General features: G+C 41.9%; 1 protein-coding gene across 3 annotated transcripts in view; it reads right to left on the reverse strand.

Moving 5' to 3' along the window:
- Window positions 1–20,180, reverse strand: part of kcnh3 (potassium voltage-gated channel, subfamily H (eag-related), member 3) — an 86,701-nt gene that overhangs the window by 63,838 nt on the left and 2,683 nt on the right. For 2 of the 3 annotated variants that reach the window (XM_058081687.1, XM_058081685.1), the window contains exon 1: window positions 19,131–19,563. In XM_058081687.1, coding sequence (XP_057937670.1) covers window positions 19,131–19,206 — 76 coding nt within the window. In that variant the 5' untranslated portion in view covers window positions 19,207–19,563. Of the gene's footprint in view, window positions 1–19,130; window positions 19,564–20,180 lie in introns of those variants that run through there. The other variant, XM_058081686.1, reaches the window with a different exon arrangement.

Consider the following 20,180-nt stretch of genomic DNA (forward strand, 5'->3'; position numbering starts at 1 on the left):
TGCCCCCCTCATTCCCCATGGATCGTGGGGTCCTACGAACAGTGTGTGTGTGTTGCATGGAGGGAGGGGTGGCCTTGAGACAGATGGATAGACAGGTGGACAAACAAACAAAAAAACTGCAGCAGTTTGGAGGCAAGCTGTCAGATGAATAAATAAACAAAGGGACAGACGTAAAGGCGGAACGGACCCATAAAGTGCACAGATAAACTTTTATAAACAGATTACAGGGGACTCTTACAGTTTGTGAGCGATTGCAATCTGATGCTCGTTTCAGACCTGATGAATCGGTCGCCGCACACGTGCCACAGTTGACATGGCAAAACACCCCCGTTGGCACGTACACTTAATCCCTTAGCACCTTGCGGCAAATTGTGGCTTATTGTCGCTGCTTGACAGGAAATTTGTGGATGTGTTCGCTAAGAGGCTTGCCATCCTAATAAAACCATACTTGTAATATGTGTCACCTCCCTGAGGTCAGGAAATTTGGAATTACATCAAGAAATGACTGGAAAATATGCCTCTAAAGTTACCGAAAACCTCTTAGGTGATGAACATGAGATGTCAGGAGAGAGTGTGAAAGTTTAGCAAAGCTTGTGTTTTTTTCCTTTTTCTTTGGCTTTTTGTGGCTACTTTTGTGAGACTTTATGGCCTTAACAAAAGAGAGATGAAGACTCCTCATCACAATACACACGGTCACTTGTTTTCCAAACTCAGGTAGGGTTTTGTTGTCTCAGCAAGAGTGGTTAACTTATGTTTACATTAGTAGAAGAGGTAAACATTGTATTATTCATTTTCTACCGCAAGGATAATGTTGGAGCCTATCCCAGCTGTCTTCGGGTGAGAGGCGGGGTACACCCTGGACTGGTCGCCAGACAATCACAGGGCACATATAGACAAACAACCATTCACACTCACATTCATACCTATGGACAATTTGGAGTCGCCAATTAACCTAGCATGTTTTTGGAATGTGGGAGGAAACCGGAGTACCCGGAGAAAACCCACGCATGCACGGGGAGAACATGCAAACTCCACACAGAGATGGCCGAGAGTGGAATCGAACTGGGGTCTCCTAAGTGTGTGGCCTGCTAACCACTTGATCACCGTGCAGCCAACATTTTATTAATTATATTTAAATGATTTCCAGTAGGGGAAAAGCAAACAAATCACGGATTAAGTTGGCTCATTTGCTTATTATTCTGGTCTTGACGCAAACTTCTGACATTGAAATTTTACAAGCAAAATGCAGAACTGATTAAATTAAACATGGGCTTTCCAATCCAATTGAACTGGAGCCAATCCTGAGTGTGGCCCAGGCCAAATTTAACCCCACACTGCGTTTCACATCATTACTTATGAGTTCCTACTACTGGAAGGTAAGGTGTCCGTGGAAGAAAAAGGACAAAAGTTAGCTTAATGTGTCGGAGGAGCCTGGTGACAATATTAATGAATGCAAATGAAAACAGTCAAGACACCTACCCACTACACACTCCCTCCTCCTCCTCCATTAAGGGCTGATAAATATTCCATGTTCCCGTTTTCTTCCTCAGTCCATCAGCTCTGCACATGCTTTAGTGCGGGTGATCTATCTGCGCTTCCATTACTTCTTTTAGTCAGACTTTGGGTGCTGGATCAAGTAATCAGAATGGTTTTAGGTGGAGCTATTGTATGATTGACAGCGTGCTAACAATTGACACTTCATACACATCATCAGGATTTAAACAAAGTCTTTGTTTTTCCAGCCTAAGCAATAATGTGTGAGTCAGACAAGTGTACAAAAAAAAAACATTGGAAAGGACACTAGAACAACAAAGCGTCCTTTTCTCACCATGCTCGTTCTAACACATTTCATTGTTGTTCATTATTTCTATTAATAAGAACAGCTGCATAAGACACCAGATGAAAAGTCAACACTGCTGCTGCGGCATGTGTGTCTTTTCAGCACCACAACAGGTGTGGAAAGCCTCATGAAGAGAGATGCAATCTATTTCAGCACTGTTACACAAATACTGTATACTGTATATGTCCACAGGAAATAACAGAACCAGAAATGATCTGTTATGAAGTCAAACTGTTGGCAACATAAGACGATTACTAACTTTACAGGTGACTTTGAAGGTAACATTCATACAAGCAGTGCAGCTGGCGGTAAGGCAGCATTCATTCATTCATTCATTTTCTACCGCTTTTTCCTCACGAGGGTCGCGGGGGATTCTGGAGCCTATCCCAGCTGTCTATGGGCGAGAGGCGGGGTACACCCTGGACTGGTCGCCAGCCAATCACAGGGCACATATAGACAAACAACCATTCACACTCACATTCATACCTATGGACAATTTGGAGTTGCCAATTAACCTAGCATGTTTTTAGAATATGGGAGGAAAACCCACGCATGCACGGGGAGAACATGCAAACTCCACACAGAGATGGCCGAGGGTGGAATTGAACCCTGGTCTCCTAGCTGTGAGGTCTGCGCGCTAACCACTAGAGGTAAGGCATCACTGATGATGAAAAAAAAACCCAAAACAAATGATAACCACACAGCTAGGAGACCCTAGTTCGATTCCATATTCGGGCATCTCTGTGTGGAGTTTGCATGTTCTCCCCGTGCATGCGTGGGTTTTCTCCGGGTACTCCGGTTTCCTCCCACATTCCAAAAACATGCTAGGTTAATTGGTGACTCCAAATTGTCCATAAGTATGAATGTGAGTGTGAATGGTTTTTTGTCTATATGTGCCCTGTGATTGGCTGGTGACCAGTCCAGGGTGTACCCTGTCTTTCGACCGAAGACAACTGGGATAGGCTCCAGCACCCCCACATAGTATGTGTCGATTGTGGACACAATATTAAACATTTATCATCATCTCTTGCAGAGCTGCTAGAAATATGAAGTTCTCTTGGCAATAAATGAAGCATCTATCATCATCAGGACAGTTTGCTCATTCGGACGGATGACAAATGTGGACGGTTTTTGACTTGCCCAGGTAAATATCTTATAATTGAGCTTATAAAGAAAAGCAGATTTGCCACTACTGCATCGCTACATAAAGTACCTCCTCCACCTGTACTTCCTGCACTATTTGTATGTGTGGTTGCTGACAGAAGGACCCCTGTGCACTCGGGTCCTACAATATTAATCGCATGTACACATTCATTGCTGTTTTATTGTGGTTTCTCGTGAATCTTTACATTCCATGCAGCACACTGTGTATGAAACGCTGCAGGACCTGGAATATTGCCGCCTCCTGCTGTTACTGATGCAACAGGCTCTTTTTAGTCTTTATCGCCAGGGTCATAATTGAGCATTATTAACATTTTCTTCGGCAAAAAGCACCCGACATCACAATACATAGCAGCCAGGAGCAGCCAGTATACAACATATCTCTCATCAATCTGACACTGTGCCATAATTGCGTAATCTTATGACTCTAGTTTTATTAAGAGACGGCTTGGTAACACAAACGGCTGGAAACCACAGATGTAAGGCATGAAAGAACCCCACAATCTCATCTTTCACTGCCAAACACACACAAACATGCACACACACACACACACACACACACGAACAGAATAGAAAGTGGATTCACACATGCAGCCAATTAATTTGACAGCTGAGAGCTCAAGAGAAGAGTACCAGTCAGTCAGAGTTGTTTCTGTGAGGGGGGAATAACAGTGACGAATAAATTAATTGAGCTGAGGATTTCATCACAAAACAATGAGTGCACAAATTACACAAGCTGGCCAAAAGTAATGGCACACCTGAAAGCTACACTGAATGAAACTGAAATTGAAACTCAAAATTACAATTGTGCCTGAACGCCGCAGCAGGAAGGAGACAGAGCAGCAAGTTGTTCCTTGCTCAGTGTGCATCATATCAACAAATAAGTACGTCTGAAGGATTACTTGGTGCATTAAGAGTGTTTCATCTTGAAGATTTAATTTTTATTGGTGTTCTAATTTATCTTTGCACAGCTCCAGCGGTGAAAACTTGTAACTTTGAGTGGAGATTCGAAAATGAGGCTTTATTGTTGTATGTATTTTTGTATTTTAGATTAATACTATTAATAGTATTAAGAAGGGGGCAGCAGTTCTTTTATAGTTGGGACACCATGGAAAGATTCCAGTAATAGTAATAGACACTTCATACCCAACAAACAGGATCAAAATACAGGTGCATTCAGGTGCATTGCATAACTTTTGGGATACAAGTTGCTGCTGCATTCAGGGACACTTGTAAATCACAGTAAACACACCCAAACATGGACATGCAGCAGTGATAGCAGGTTATACTATTTACAAAAGCAACCACTTGTTGCTCATACAACAATAAGACAATGTTACTAAATGTTCTACTTCTAACAGACATCAATGTTAAACCAACCTTTGGATGGATACTGCTTTATCATGATTGGTCAACTTTCCCCTTCTGTTTGCTATGAAATGAATATGCAGACTTAAACCATAGCCATACTGAGTGGACTAAAAAGTGAAGCTTAAATCATGTCCATTCAAATGAAATGGATTCAAAGGGAAGGATACCAACATCAGAGTGGAATAAATATGTAGGATGGAAACTTATCTATTTATCAGTGCTCATGTCAAACTTTATCCTAATGTCACCATGCAAAATACACATTTTACACACGGAATTACTATAAAATGAGCTTGGCTAATTAGTTCTCAAGTGTACCTTGAGAAACCGTCAGGTGTGCTGTGAGGAATTATCCAATATCACTTTTTACAGTTAACATTGATTAATCATCATTTGCAAATATTATGTCAATAGCCATTATATCAATAGTATACATACTATAATGTGCAAATATTCCAATTGCATTTGGTATATTTGCTCAAACGGAAAGAATTGAACAGGGATGGAATATTCCTTTAACCAATCCGATTGACGTATCTTGTACCCGCTCAAACGGAAATTTGTCAGGGTGCGTTCTTCTTCATGGTGTTTTTCTTCTTCTGTTGTTTATTGGCAGTTGGCAAGCAGCTTTTGTGTGCATTACCGCCATCTGTGAAACAGAATCTAAAATCCTTCTATACTTTATTTATAAGTCCAGTTTTATTAAAAAAAGAATCTATATAGAATATCTATATAAAACATGTTTAGTTATAAAATATTAGTAAGATTGAATGTGATCTTTTCCTGTTTAAATTTATCCCGGGTTCATTATTTCAGCGCATGCTCAGATATGACGTAACACGCAGCTCCAGACGTTCTTCACTTTTAAAAATGGAGGCCAGCAATCGGCATTGGACTGCTAAGCAAAGTTTGTTTCTGATTCAAACAAAATTTCAAGACTGGACAGAAGAAAAACTGGCAATACGGAGTTATTCCAACAAGTGAAAGAAAAACTCGGGGAAGCCGGTATCACGTGATGTTGATGTTTACGTTTTACCGCACATGACCCATTGACTATTCTGTTTGATTTTCACGGCGCATATAGACAAGAGATTAGAATATTCCTTTCTATGGATACCATTGTTCCCGAAAGGTCATTTGGAAAGAGAAAACTTGTCATGTAAACGTGGCTACTGTCGAGTGTCTGTGGTGTAAAGACTGGCAGAGCAATGTAATATTGGTCCGTGTGGCAAAACCTACCTTGTTCCTCCGATAGACTTTTTGATGCACGTGTGAGGTCGTGGTGACATTTTGTAACATTTTTGGTTAGTGGTGTGCCACAAGATTTTTCCAATGTAAAAAACGTGCCGTGGCTCAAAAAAGGTTGAAAAACACTGCTATAGAGGATCATGTCCAGGGGACTCTAATAATGTTAAAACTAATTCATGTAGGAGGTCGTAAACAAGTTTTCGAATCTCTAACTACAAAAATATTCAATTTAAAATAAGGAATCCTACTTTGTGGAAATCACTTATCAATGTCATGTCAGGAGCCAATTAACTGTAATAAACAAGGAATGACTTTATACCTGGTGTAAGTATAAGATCAAGTGACTCAATACTTCATATCGTGTAGAATTCTGGTGAAGTATGCTACTAATTGCTTCAAATATCCTACCTAATGTAAGCTGGTCAGATCAGGTCAACTCCCAAGTTTATTGCTTGTATGGAACACCAACCAACATTTGTATGAAATAAATAAAATAAACACAGAAGAGCACATATGCATAATGACAGAAGGCTTTTGTTGCTGCATACGTGAACCACAAAGCACAGGCTGAAAGTAAAGCCGATACGTGCGGTCCAGCAACAGGTGCATGCTGTGTTTTAGCATCGTTCAGTCGCTACGCTGGAAAAGCCCTCCTTCGCTAAAGTCAATATTTGCAGCAATTACACAAAAGCAGGAAGAGATTAGCAAGTGGAGAGTCATGGTGCAACTAACGACACCATAAAAGGTTCATTTGCGATGTTCCGAAAAAACAAATACACGCCACATACGCCCTGAATTGATTATCATACAGGAAGTGCTGAGACGCTGTGGGTAGGGACATCAGAAGAGATTTTGGCCATGTGGCTACGCATTTTTTCCAACCGTCTTCTTTAGATGGAGGTCGCAAGGACAGCAGCAGGTCCCTTGGCTCCGGCTGCCACTTCCTGTTTGGGTCACTTGGCTCTCTGACTCAGTTCAACTGGCAGTCTGGCTGAGAGAAGCCGGTCCAAGTAGCCCGCCAACAACCTTCAACTCACCAGGAGGACAGAGGGGTCATTGACTAGAAAATGTGGCTTCATTAATATTATAGAGAGCTATGCAGGACTTCTTTAAGAACTGATAAGGTAGATCATTTATTCTTCCGGAGCAAATTCTTGAAACTGTTTTTAACTGCATTTGAGCCCTTGAGTCTTGTGCTGAGAAAAAAATAAGAATGAACAAAGTAAAGTATAGGTAGGAGTGGTTTATCATTATTTTTTAATCCAACAGTAATTTGGTTTGTATAATTTGGGAGAATTAAAGCGGGTGTATGTCAGCTAAACATATTGAGCAATGTAAGTGTGTGTCTATTTTCCTCTTTTTTCGCCTACAAACAGGAGGCGGGGCCACTAGAATACACACAGCAGAAGAATGTGAGGAGCAATGCAAGCTAAAAAAAAAGTTCAGAAGGAAAAAGAACCATGCACAACCAAAAGCTTACAGTGTGGGAATATTTCAGCTTCAAGCCAACTGAGCAAGGTCACCTAATCAACACGGACGAGCCAGTATGCTAGTATGCTAGTATGCCATAACCCAGTTTTCTCATAATAATAATAATAATAATAATACATTTTATTTGTATAGCACTTTTCAAAATACTCAAAGACATTTTACAGAAGAATGGCGTTGAGTAAAAACAAGTAAACAGAGTAGAAGACACACCAAAATACAACATTCATTGGTTAATGCACAGTTAAAACATGAGAAAAACAGGGGCGGGGCACAGCAGTCGGATATAAAAAGTTAGACATTAAAAACAGATTTAAAGAGGTGGGTTTTTAGTTGTTTTTTGAAGGTGGGAAGGTCAGGGCAAGCATGGAGTGAATGGGGCAAAGAGTTCCAGAGGGTGGGGGCAGCGATGGAGAAGGCTCTGTCTCCCCAGGTTCGGAGCTTGGTCTTACAGGGGAGTGCCAGGAGGTTGGAGTCTGAGGAGCAAAGGGGACGTGGGGGATTGTGTGGATGGAGCAGGTCTGTGAGATATGGGGGGATGGAGTTAGATCGTGGAGGGCTTTGTAGGTGATGAGAAGAATTTTGAAGTGAATGCGTTGGGGAATGGGAAGCCACTGGAGGACAGGGGTAATGTGTTGACGGGAGCGGGTGGAGGTGAGGAGGCGGGCAGCGGAGTTCTGAATATATTGTAGTTTGTTGAGGGTTTTGGAAGGTTTACCGTCGAGAATACTGTTGCAGTAGTCGATTCTGGAGGTGATGAATGCATGGATCAGGGATTCAGCGGCAGAGAATGTAAGTGATGGACGGAGTCGGGCTATGTTCTTAAGATGGAAAAATGCAGTCCGGGTTAACTGTTTGATGTGGGGTTCAAATGAAAGGGTGAGGTCCAGGAGGATACCAAGGTTGCGGGTGAGGGTGGCACTGTCAAATTGATGATAGAAGTTATGGGTGGGTGTTGTGATGTTTTTGGGACCGATGATGATCTGTTTTGTCACTATTAAGTTTAAGTAAATTTTGTTCCATCCAAGTTTTGATATCAGCTAAGCAGTTGGTGAGGGTGGAGTAGATGTTGGGAGTTCATGGAGGTAGAAATGTATAGTTGAATATCATTGACGTAGTTGTGGAAATTGAGGCCATGTCGACGGATGATATTGCCAAGCGGAAGGATGTAGAGGATGAAGAGAAGAGGACCAAGCACTTCTCTTCAAGGGGAACACCTTGAGGTAAAGGGGCTATGGAGGAGAAGCAGCTATTTATGTGCACAACTGTTGACGATTGGTGAGGTATGATTGGAACCATGGGGGAACAAACTACAAATCGAGATGAAAAAGGATTCGTCCTCAGACAGTCATCAGTCACCGAGATGTTTGGTTGACAAAATAAATAGAAACGGAACAGCGGAAAGTCCTGTGCGTTTGCAGAACAATTGCACGGAGCAGGCAAGATCAGTGTAGCCAACTTAGCGACTTTGTCACTATATTTAGCAAGTCCCTCTAGAGACTGATGATAAATCTAGTGAGGTCTTCAGGTGACTCTGACATCTAGTATTCTTCTTGTTATGGAGTAGCAAGCGCTAAAAACGATTCACTGAAGGTTAGCTGCGTTTGACATTACAATAGAAAAAGAAATGTCAGGAGAAAGTTCATTTGTAGTTCTAAGCATATTTGTTTTGTTTTTCATATTTGTTACTCACGTCATTTCACCTACCCGCAACCCACCACTGTTATAAATATATTGCATTTCTGTGGGAAAAATGTGGCCATAATACTCCTTCATAGAAGTAATTACATTTGCAGTAAAGGTACACTCACTTGCCATTACAAATACTGTCTGACCTCATGTAGCTACACAAGCTAACCAATATCATTATAATAAACTACTTGTACAAAGCACTTTTATTGGAACTCGGATACTAATGACTCAAACCAGGAAATATGACCATATTAGTCCAGTACTCAGGTCTCTGTCGGTCAGAGACTAGACTTGAACAGCTCTGCTTGTGTACAAGCAGATTTCATGGTCTTGCGCTAATGTGGATCTCTGAGAAGCTCAGGTAGTGATCTCCTGCAGGTCCACAGGTTGATGCTGTGTTTCAGGTTCCTGCTGCCAAAATCTGGCAGCATGAATAAAATCTACCTAAAACAGTCTCTCAGAAGATGTGTGACAATACTCGACTTCGGCAAATCTAAGCTGAAAACACTTCTATTCTATTTATATGGCAGCTGAAAGTATTTTAGGCGGCACGGCGGTCTAGTGGTTAGCGCACAGACCTCACAGCAAGGAGACCGGGGTTCGGTTCCGCTCTCAGCCATCTCTGTGTGGAGTTTGCATGTTCTCCCCGTGCATGCGTGGGTTTTCTCTGGGTACTCCGGTTTCCTCCCACATTCCAAAAACATGCTAGGTTAATTGGTGACTCCAAATTGTCCATAGGTATGAATGTGAGTGTGAATGGTTGTTTGTCTATATGTGCCCTGTGATTGGCTGGCGACCAGTCCAGGGTGTACCCCGCCTCTTGCCCGAAGACAGCTGGGATAGGCTCCAGCACCCTCCGCGTGAGGAAAAAGCGGTAGAAAATGAATGAATGAATGAATGAAAGTATTTTATTTGTATTTTTGGAAGGGTTTCATTGTTTTATGGAATGATTTATGGGATTTTATTGAATGATTTCACAATTTTTATGGAATGAATTTGTGAAGTGATCTTACCCTTCTTTTTACCTTGTGTAGGAATGAATAATGTTATACTTAAAAGTAGCATCATTGCTGGCATCATTTGAAGTACTTTATTAAACTGCTGTACAGTCACATGTCATGTTCATGTTTATGCATGCATTTGCATCATATACTGCCTGTGGCTATTAAGAACGCTGCCACATCCATGTGTCTGCTATAAATTATGGCCGTGTGGGGCTGTCTTTTTTTTTTTTTTTTACGTAAAGCTCAAAAGACACCCTTTGGGGCGACATCCAATTCTCCATCTGTCAACCTTGAGAATACATTATATCCCATATTTTAACACAAACCACATTAATCCAGAAATTCTGAAATCCAAACATGGTTGATCTAATATCGTCTTTCAAAACCAAAATTAATTCTATTGACCATCACAACCTGATCGGACAAATACAAGTGAAAGCCAACTACATTACTGGCTAGTTCCAAACATTTTGTAGCGAGAGTCAAGTCCCAGGTGTGGAGTTTGCATGTTCTCCCCGTGCATGCGTGAGTTTTCTCCGGGTACCCGGTTTCCTCCCACATTCCAAAAACATGCTAGGTTAATTGGTGACTCCAAATTGTCCATAGGTATGAATGTGAGTGTGAATGGTTGTTTGTCTATATGTGCCCTGTGATTGGCTGGCGACCAGTCCAGGGTGTACCCCGCCGCTCGCCCGAAGACAGCTGGGATTGGCTCCAGCACCCCCGCAACCCTCGTGAGGAAAAAGCGGTAGAAAATGAATGAATGAATGAGTCAAGTCCCAGGTTGAATCAACCCTTCCCTTGCTTAGTGGAGCCTGTTAGCTGAGATCCGCCGTCTAATGCGCAAGCCATCGCTTTGACTTCATTGCCTTCATTTGCTGCCATTACTACAAACTTTTAGCACACGTGGCCCCCCCCCCCCATTGTCATCAACCGCTGCACGGCTCTACTTCCAGGCAGTCCAATGGCCGTACAAAAAGAAAGGAATCACTTATTGGTACCGAATCTGATTGTTCCTATATTAGTACTTCCACACTTAATGAAACTTAATTGACATTTCCACTGAACATGACCATAAAAGGCGAAGCAATTTGCTGTTAAAGGGAGAGAAGGAAGGAAGAATCACCATCTTTAATTAGAAATCCCGTGTATAAGCATTCGCTTTAAATCACAAACACATTGCATCCTACACAGTTCATATCTGCAGGAGGTGGGAGGTGAAAGCACTCGATGATCCACTGCAGGCAAACATTGTCAATAATAATGTATGACTGACATCCAGCATCACTGCTCCTGTGTGTATGCATGTGTGTGTGTTTGTGTGATGCATGTGCGATTCTTAAAGCAACAATGTTAACAAAACCCTCCTAGCGTCTACTGCATAGCAGCAATGAGCTCCCTCTTAATTAATTAGCCGAGAAAAGTTCACTGATTATTCATCATCATAATCATCTCCATAATCTGACATTAAGTGCAAAAAGGAAATTGTTCAATTAAGAAAAAAATAATGGCACTCTCAACATTGTGTTATGGAGGGTGTGCTTGATTATAAAGCACTCCAGAGCTTGGCTAATTAGTGTTATTTCTGTCCTCTTCAATCACAGGTCTTGTTGTGACAGTGGGATGAATAGCAGAGTGTAGTACAAGCTAGTAGGTGAGTGGTTCATGTTCAAATTTGTAAAAAAAAAAAAAAAAAAAAAAAAAAAAAAAAAAACAGCATTATGTATTTTAAATGCTGTAATTACAGCAGGGGTGTTTATTTACCTAAAGCAGAAAGAGGACGGAGCGTTAGTTGGAAGCAGGTGATAATTGGAAAGAGGCTATTTGCAAAATGTGAACTCATTATACGAGTAAAAAGTAGGGATGGGTACCCAGTTCTGTATTTTTGTAGGCATTGACCAAATTTCATTGTTACTACAGAGCACCAATTAAAAAACCTAAGGTGTTTCTGTAGGGAGGGTGTTTACACCAACAAAACTTAACTTACAGATGCTAAAATAAATCATATTTATAAGTACTGTACATGGATACAATAAACCTGTTTAATAAATATGTGTGTATTGTGTTTGTCAGAGGTAAGTAGACAACAACATAAACAGGGATTAAGTATATGGGAAAGAACGTTCACAACAATATCTTTAGTAATACTTAATTTAGTAAAGTCATTCATTCATTCATTTTCTATTGCTTATCCTCACGAGGGTCGCAGGCGTTGCTGGAGCCTATCCCAGCTGTCTTCAGGCAAGAGGCGGGGTACACCCCGGACTGGTCGCCAGCCAATCACAGGGCACATATAGACAAACAACCATTCACACTCACATTCATACCTATGGACAATTTGGAGTCGCCAATTAACCTAGCATGTTTTTGGAATGTGGGAGGAAACCGGAGTACCCAGAGAAAACCTTTGCAGAGTTTGTATTTAAATTGGAGATCCTTGATTGGTCACCAATTAGTATTGGCCACTTTAAGTAAAAAACATGTGATCGTCAAATGCCAATAAATGCCTTTCAAAGCCACTAAGCTTGATTGCTATAGTGAGTTTCACAGACAAAAACACAAAGCGCTTCACAACATAAAAACATCATGCACATATAAAAAATAAAATCAGTAAATATGAGTCAGTATAAGTTAAAATGATTGTCTAAACAAATAAGTCTTTAGATCCTTTTTAAGGGCATCGACTGAGTCCAAAGTACGCAGGTTGAGAGGAAGTTCATTCCAAAGCCTGGGCGCAGTTGCTTTGAACGATCAATCTCCTTGCGTTTTAAAGGAGGTCTGTCGAACCATTAACAAATGCTGCCCAGACGACCTTAAATGGCAGGTTGAGGTGTAGGGCTCGATAAGATCTAAAACCCATCATCACCTTTTTCAGCATGAAATGAAAATTCATGTCAAGACAACACAAGATACCTCAATCGGATTGGGGAAAGGAATATTCCACCCCTGTGAATCCGATTACATATTCATTTGGATTTGCACTTTTCTTTCGGAATGAGGTGTATACAAAAGTTAGATTATTTCAGTTTGAGCAAATAACCCGAATGGAATTGGAATATTTGGGTCCATGTATACGTGGCTATTGTTTGGTACTTACGTATGCTGTCAACTCGACATTCTGTCTCATTTGCCGATTACCTCGTAGGCTTACCAGTTTTATGTTTCACGCAGCCTTATTGGTCCGCCGGTTTTGGGTCCCGTTTGGTCAGCATTGCTGTGAGTTTCTGCACCTGCTGGTGCTAATTAAAAGGCTCTTTTTGTCTACACATTGCGCCTGTCTCTGCATACTGGGCAACCACATTGTAACAACAAAGTGAGTATCAGGCTCATGAGGTACCTACTAACTTTTTTTAAGTGTCGCTGAACAATTTTGCTCTTGTGTTGTCTTTATATTAATTATGTATTGTCCTCAAGACACTGTTTGTGTAATTGTTTAATGAAAGTAAACACATTGTGTGTCCATGATGGTGATACCATGACAGGTGTCATGACAGGGGGAAAGTTGGAGACCCTTGAACCTAGACACTGAATTCATGAATGCAAGTATAATATGCTGGACTACTCATGATAACTCATGATATTTCAAATGTAACTACTGCCATTTTTTCGAGTCAACTTTTAAAAGCTATATCAGCAGGTTGCCTACAGCCACAGCTGTTAATATCATGTGGACCACACATCCCACACAATAGGAAACAGTGGTAAGAAGCATTCATTAGAGCATTTTATTAAGTTTAGGAAGTTAAGGCGGGCTGGTGTTTGGATATCTCAAGTCCTGTTTCAACCAAAAAAATAATAAAAATATGCCTGAATGAATTGTGTTCGCCCTTTAAAGGAGTTTGCGGGGCAATTCTGTGGCAGTAATACATAATAGTATATCAAAGTTGATTTGATTTGCAGAATAGCATAGTGAAAGGGTTGTAATTCAAAACATGTACTCCACCAAAGCCTGATGTATGTCTATATGACCTTCAAACCGTTTCACCATATTTACAAAATTAATTAATCATCCCGACAGACACCAGCTACCGGTTAGAGATGCCTCTTTATTTCCCGTATCATGACACAGTAATCGCCAACAATGGCATACTTCGTACATTTGTACCATTAGTCAGCAATACATTGTATTTCATGGTTGGAAAGTGCATAAATCATCACATGTTCTGTACTGGTGTGTGTTGGCCACACAACACACTGTTTTATGATGGAGAGAATGACAGCTAAGCCATTACCATCAGCAGGCCTATCATTATATCTGAGCGACATAAGGGGAGTTTAAGCAGATAAACCGCAGGGAGGGACACTCACCTGAGACGTGATGCCACAGCTTCAAGGCTAATCTGTGCTCTCATACATACACATGTGCAAGATGGTGAGCTTTTTTCGAGCACACACACGATATGAGAAGCAGATGGAGGGAATGGGCGTCAGTAATGAAAGAGTGAAGACATGGAGGGTAAGCGATGAGAGGGTCTTATCCGCGATAGAGCTCTGCTATTTGAGCAAAGTAGATGAATGGTCTTTTTGTGGTCTAGTATTGTGGGCAATAAAGCATATAGTTTGTTGAAATAAAGTGGGGTAAATGTACAGTAATGGAGTTTTTACTGAAGTTTAAAGCCCTTGTCGGGCTTCACAGCGGATGAGTGGTGGCAACCCGAGTTCAATTCCACCCTCTGCCATCTCTGTGTGGAGTTTGCATGTTCTCCCCGTGCATGCGTGGGTTTTCTCCGGGTACTCCGGTTTCCTCCCACATTCCAAAAACATGCTAGGTTAATTGGCGACTCCAAATTGTCCATAGGTATGAATGTGAGTGTGAATGGTTGTTTGTCTATATGTGCCCTGTAATTGGCTGGCAACCAGTCCAGGGTGTACCCCGCTTTAAAAAATCATTGCTTCTGAAGGGGTGGCTGCACGGCGGTCGAGTGGTTAGCGTGCAGACCTCACAGCTAGGAGACCCGAGTTCAATTCCACCCTCGGCCATCTCTGTGTGGAGTTTGCATGTTCTCACCAGGTTAATTGGTGACTCCAAATTGTCCATAGTTATGGTTGTTTGTTTGTTCTGTGATTGGCTGGCGACCAGTCCAGGGTGTACCCCGCCTCTCGCTTGAAGACAGCTGAGATAGGCTCTAGCACCCCTCACGACCCTCTGAGGATAAGCGGTAAAAAATGAATGAATGAATAAAGCCCTTGTCTAGTATAAAGATAACTATATGAGCACGTAATACAAAAATCCTGCAACATTTTAAGCACAAAATTGAGTTCTAACTGCTCTGGCAAATGTGCTACAATGAAAATGCTATATGCTACATTTTGCCATAATCAAAAGTGATTGGGGATATACCTTTATTTCATAAGAGAAACATATTTTTCATTCATTCATTCATTTTCTACCGCTTATCCTCACAAGGGTTGCGGGGGTGCTGGAGCCTATCCCAGCTGTCTTTGGGCGAGAGGCGGGGTACACCCTGGACTGGTCGCCAGCCAATCACAGGGCACATATAGACAAACAACCATTCACACTCATATCGTATACTCATATCATATTCATTCATACCGATGGACAATTTGGAGTCGCCAATTAACCTAGCATGTTTTTGGAATGTGGGAGGAAACCGGAGTACCCGGAGAAAACCCACGCATGCACGGGGAGAACATGCAAACTCCACACAGAGATGGCTGAGGGTGGAATTGAACCCTGGTCTCAGAGCTGTGAGGTCTGTGCCGCCGTGCCGCCCACATATTTTTCAAGTAATCCCAAAATATAGTTTTAAATTTTAAAGTTTTAAGTTTTAAATCTGTTCCAATTTGAATTGTACTGTACAAGTCAATGAGATCCTTGTCAGTAGCCAGTCCTCACCGATCAATGAGATCAACAGTTTGGCATAAAGGCATTGGTTTGACTAAAATGTCTGACCAAAAGCCACGCAAGGAGTCTTGACAGCAGCTCGTCGCTCAGAACATGACAACATGATGAGCAGGGCACTCAGTACGCTAACCTGATTAGAACCAGGCCAAGGCCCACTCAATTAATCGCAGCGATTGACTGATGCGGTCCCACACAGCTGCTGCTGTCCTGCCGAAGGAGGCAAATGAGCATTGATTGAGACATGCACAGCATTTCTAGGAAAGACTTCCCATGCTCACTTACCCCCCAAAAAAGCAGTAACCCTCACGTCTTCCCACATCCACAATAATGACTTTCATGAGAAGTCGCGTTAATCTACTAATAGCATAATTATGCTAAGTAGATGCTCTGACTGATGAAGCATTTGACACATTTTTCTATTTGCAAGATGCAGGCAATCAATCATATTGTATAAACTAATCACATCATTATTGATGGAGGAAAAAAGGAAAACTACATAAATGTTCCTAATGCTCCTCCTAGCTTTGCTGTATTCATAAAAAGCTCAGAAGATCCCACAAAGCCACGCCCACTTGCATGTTTGAATACAAACTGGGAGCTGAACACGAAGTCAGACAAATACCCGGTACTCCCAACACAACACCATACAAGTATGAGACCACTTTATTTATACACAATGATTTTGCAGTTGACTCACTGCTCTACATTAAATATAAAACAAACACAATAATTGCTCCAATTAACAAGTCTATTCAATTAACCACCACGTCTTCTACAGTCGCTTGGTGGGTGCTCTACAAAAGCAAATAACTGCTCGGGTTTCTAATTAGTCTGTGTTCACAAAACATTGCTGTGGCTGTAGGCAACCTCCTTGTGTTGTTTTTATTAACTCCACAAGATGGAAGTACCGTATCATAAGTCGTTGGCATCCAGAAAATGTGTATTTGAGTTAAAAGGGACACATGCACATTTTTCTGAAATTTGTATTGAGTTGTGGACTCCTATAGAGCAACTACACGCAATAACCTGCACAGAAAACTTTCTAGAACTTCCAGAATCTGCACCAATTCCAGCTGTATTTCATTTGATTTGTGCTTCCCGCCAAAACAGTGTTTTAATTTATTTCACCCAAGGCCTGCCTCCAGGCACGCCCACTCCGCTGTGATTGGTGACACGCCCAAAGTGCTTCCGACAGACAATAAACTGTTCTTTAAAATAATTCAATAAGAGAGATGGAAGTAATACAATAATAGTAGAAGCAAATAATACTGCAATAACACACATATTGTACAGTATATATATATTGCACAGAGATTTTATGTATGTATGATATGACGCAGAGATATTGCACACCAAGAAAAAAAATAGTCCATATATTAGTTAATGAAAGTACTCAGTTCAATTAAGACCCTGTCCTTTTTGCACTTTAAGTGCCCCTGATATAATAACAGCATTTTTGTTATATGTACTATACAATATACACACATTGGGATGCAAAACATCAGTCAAACACGTGTGGCCTTCGCCATTTTCCAATAGAGTCTCATTCAGGCAGTAATATCACATCTTTCAGGGACATATTGCAATATAATGGAAAAGCCCCTCCTCCCATGAGCCACATCCAGCAGGCCCCCAGCCCCCAACCCACTCCACTCCAACCATTCTCCTCGTATTGCGCAACCCCCCACCCCGTCTGACAGCCGCGAAAAGGAGTCCACAATGGATTCTTGACATCAGTGCAGTTAATTACAATGACTGTACACGGCGCTGTTGGAGATGTGTAATTATTAGCACATTGGCCAGTGGGGGGGGGGGGGCACTCTCTGAGACAAGCGGTGAGCTGAGCCTTGTCTTGACGTGACAAAAGCTAGAGACACAAAGGCATGGTTTTTCATCTCCTCAGCTCCCCTATCCACCGTCTGTTTGGTTTGTCTTGGTTTGGCCTGTGTGTGTGTGCGTGTACGTGTGTGTGCATGTGTGATGGTGTGTGAACAACGCACCCCACTCCCCTCTCCTATCATGCAGATGACATTATTATTATTATTATATTGTAGATGCAAATCTACTGTCATTAAACAGTGAAGCCACTGATGAAGTGGAACACACTAAAAGTATTGGGACATGTGGCTATTCCACCCATAGGACATGATATTGCAACTTGGTACCCCTTGTGTAGCTGATTGCACTCTTCTTAGAGGAAAAAAAATTATACTGTACTGAGGCCAAAGGTCACAGAGAGAGTTGCCTAGCTCACCATCTTTTCTGTAGTCCAGTCCAAATATGCGTGTTAGGATCTACTTTGATTTAAAAAAATGAAAGGACTGCTCTCAATTATTATTATTACGTTCGAAGGATGTCTGAGCACCATTGTGCAAAGTCAAGTACAATATGTGACATACCTACTAGACCTATACTGTACCATAAATTAACACATTACACCTACAAGAAGTGAAAACTGAAAGAAATGTGGACTCAAAACAACCACTTCCACACTTCTACAAGACTTTTTTTCCCTCAATTCATCCAGGAGCACGTACAGTATGACATGTCAGAGGTCAGCGAGAAAGTTGCCTTTTTCTCCACAAGTAATATCCCTCAAAAATGTATGATAGACTATTTATTTCATTTTAATTTATCTTTTATTTAAAAAAATAATGGACCCACTCTCAAAATGTTGTCCATCAAACAATAAGTGAATACAAAACAAAGCAATTCCACCTACTGTAAGTGGAAAGCACGGCTTCTTTGGAATTTGTTTTCCATTTATGAAGTCAGCTGGGATAGGCTCCAGCACCCCCGCGACCCTCGTGAGGATAAGCGGTAGAAAATGAATGAATGAATAAAGTCAGAATTACCAAAAGTGTTTGATGATTCTTCCACACCAAACTCCTCAGAGCTTTGTGCAATGGACCTTCATCCAACTGTTGCCACAAAAGTTAGAAGCCTATATTCGTCTCAAAATGTCTTGCTAAGACGAAGAACAATTATCACTGAGGGATAAGAAGAAGAGCCTGAATGCAACACAAGTATCTCACACCCGCCCACCTGCTCAGCATGGGCCCAAACACACTGGGACTGCTCATCGCGTCTGTTCGTAATAAAACACCCTCGCTGAAAAGGAAAATCGAAAAAGACTCAAAGTGAGCTTCAGAGCTGAAATGAACTACAAAACCACTCCAAGGAGTGTGGTCACCTCAGAAGCCTGAGCATGTGCACATGATGTACCCACCCCCTTGCTGCATGGTGCACATGCAGCCAAAAGGCAACAACAAGCTTTTATTCACACCACAATCATTGCCACAGAAGAAACACTGGAATGGAAATGTAGAAATCTGCTGCTGAATGTTTGCAATCACAGAATAAATTGTAATATTATTACAAATGATTCATTACTAGTGGGTAGTATGGCTGTATGTTAGTGTAAAACTAACTTGTTTATAGGAACATCGTGACTACTCACGGGTGCCATCGAAGCGTGTGGCGATAGTGTCCAGGAAGGTGTTCTGCGGGGCCAGCAGCCCTCTCATCACCGGCATCCTGCTCCGGGTCGACTGGGTCCTCCTGGCTCGGCGCCCCGGGGCTGCACTGGACTCCTCCCCCCGTTGCTCAGACCCAAAGCTCGGCAGGAAGCGGGAGGTGCCCGGTGCGCATCCCAGCCCCTGGAGGAGCGCACCGATCCGAGAAACGCGCGGCGGCTCCACCTTGGCACCGCGGGGGTTGTGACCATAATCGAGCCCAGAACAGAGAGCGAGCAGGTGGGTAAGCGTTATGGCGGGAGCCTTGGCGCACCTTCCGCCTTCCTGAGCGGTGCGTAAAGGTAAACGTGTTATTTACGCACAAAAAAAAGGCGGAGAGACGCGGCAAAGAATGGCTAGAGGGAGTACGAATGTGTGGTGCTGATGGTGTGTGAGTGAATCTTATAGCAACAAGCCCCTCCTCATCCCTCTTCTCGCTCTCTCCTTTCTCCCCCTCTCTTGGTTATCAAGAGAGAGCAGATGCAGAGTCACATGACGCCTTGGAGGTCCTGATGTGGTCCTCTTTACAAGTAGAAGGCAGACGACAAAGAGATTTGTGTGGGTGCGTAATTGCGCGCGTAATTGACTTTTTGGACCACACAAATTCACCATTCAGCATATTTTCAAGTATGCGTGGTTAGGCGTGTGGAAAAGAAAGCAGTATAACATATAATGTCCTCAACCGGATTAAACAATACACAGTTTTAACAGTTTCAATACGCATAAAATGGTCGCCTGTCATGTTGCAATGCAGGTTTTTCTTTTAAATCAAAAGTTGTAGAAAAGACGTGCTTTGCAAGAAAATACTGTTATTGTAAGAAAGACACCTGTCTCTTTTTTTGTCTTTCCTCAGGACCACATGGCTGCTGTGAAGCGAAAAAGAGGAGGCCTTCATACACATTCTGCCCTCTAGTGGAATAAAAGTGTATTTATAAACATCAAAATGATTGTATACTCAAGTAACATAATTTGTTGCAATTATTAAGAACATTTAT

This window comes from Doryrhamphus excisus, chromosome 9 (assembly GCF_030265055.1).
Source record: "Doryrhamphus excisus isolate RoL2022-K1 chromosome 9, RoL_Dexc_1.0, whole genome shotgun sequence".
Taxonomy (NCBI): Eukaryota; Metazoa; Chordata; class Actinopteri; order Syngnathiformes; family Syngnathidae; genus Doryrhamphus; species Doryrhamphus excisus.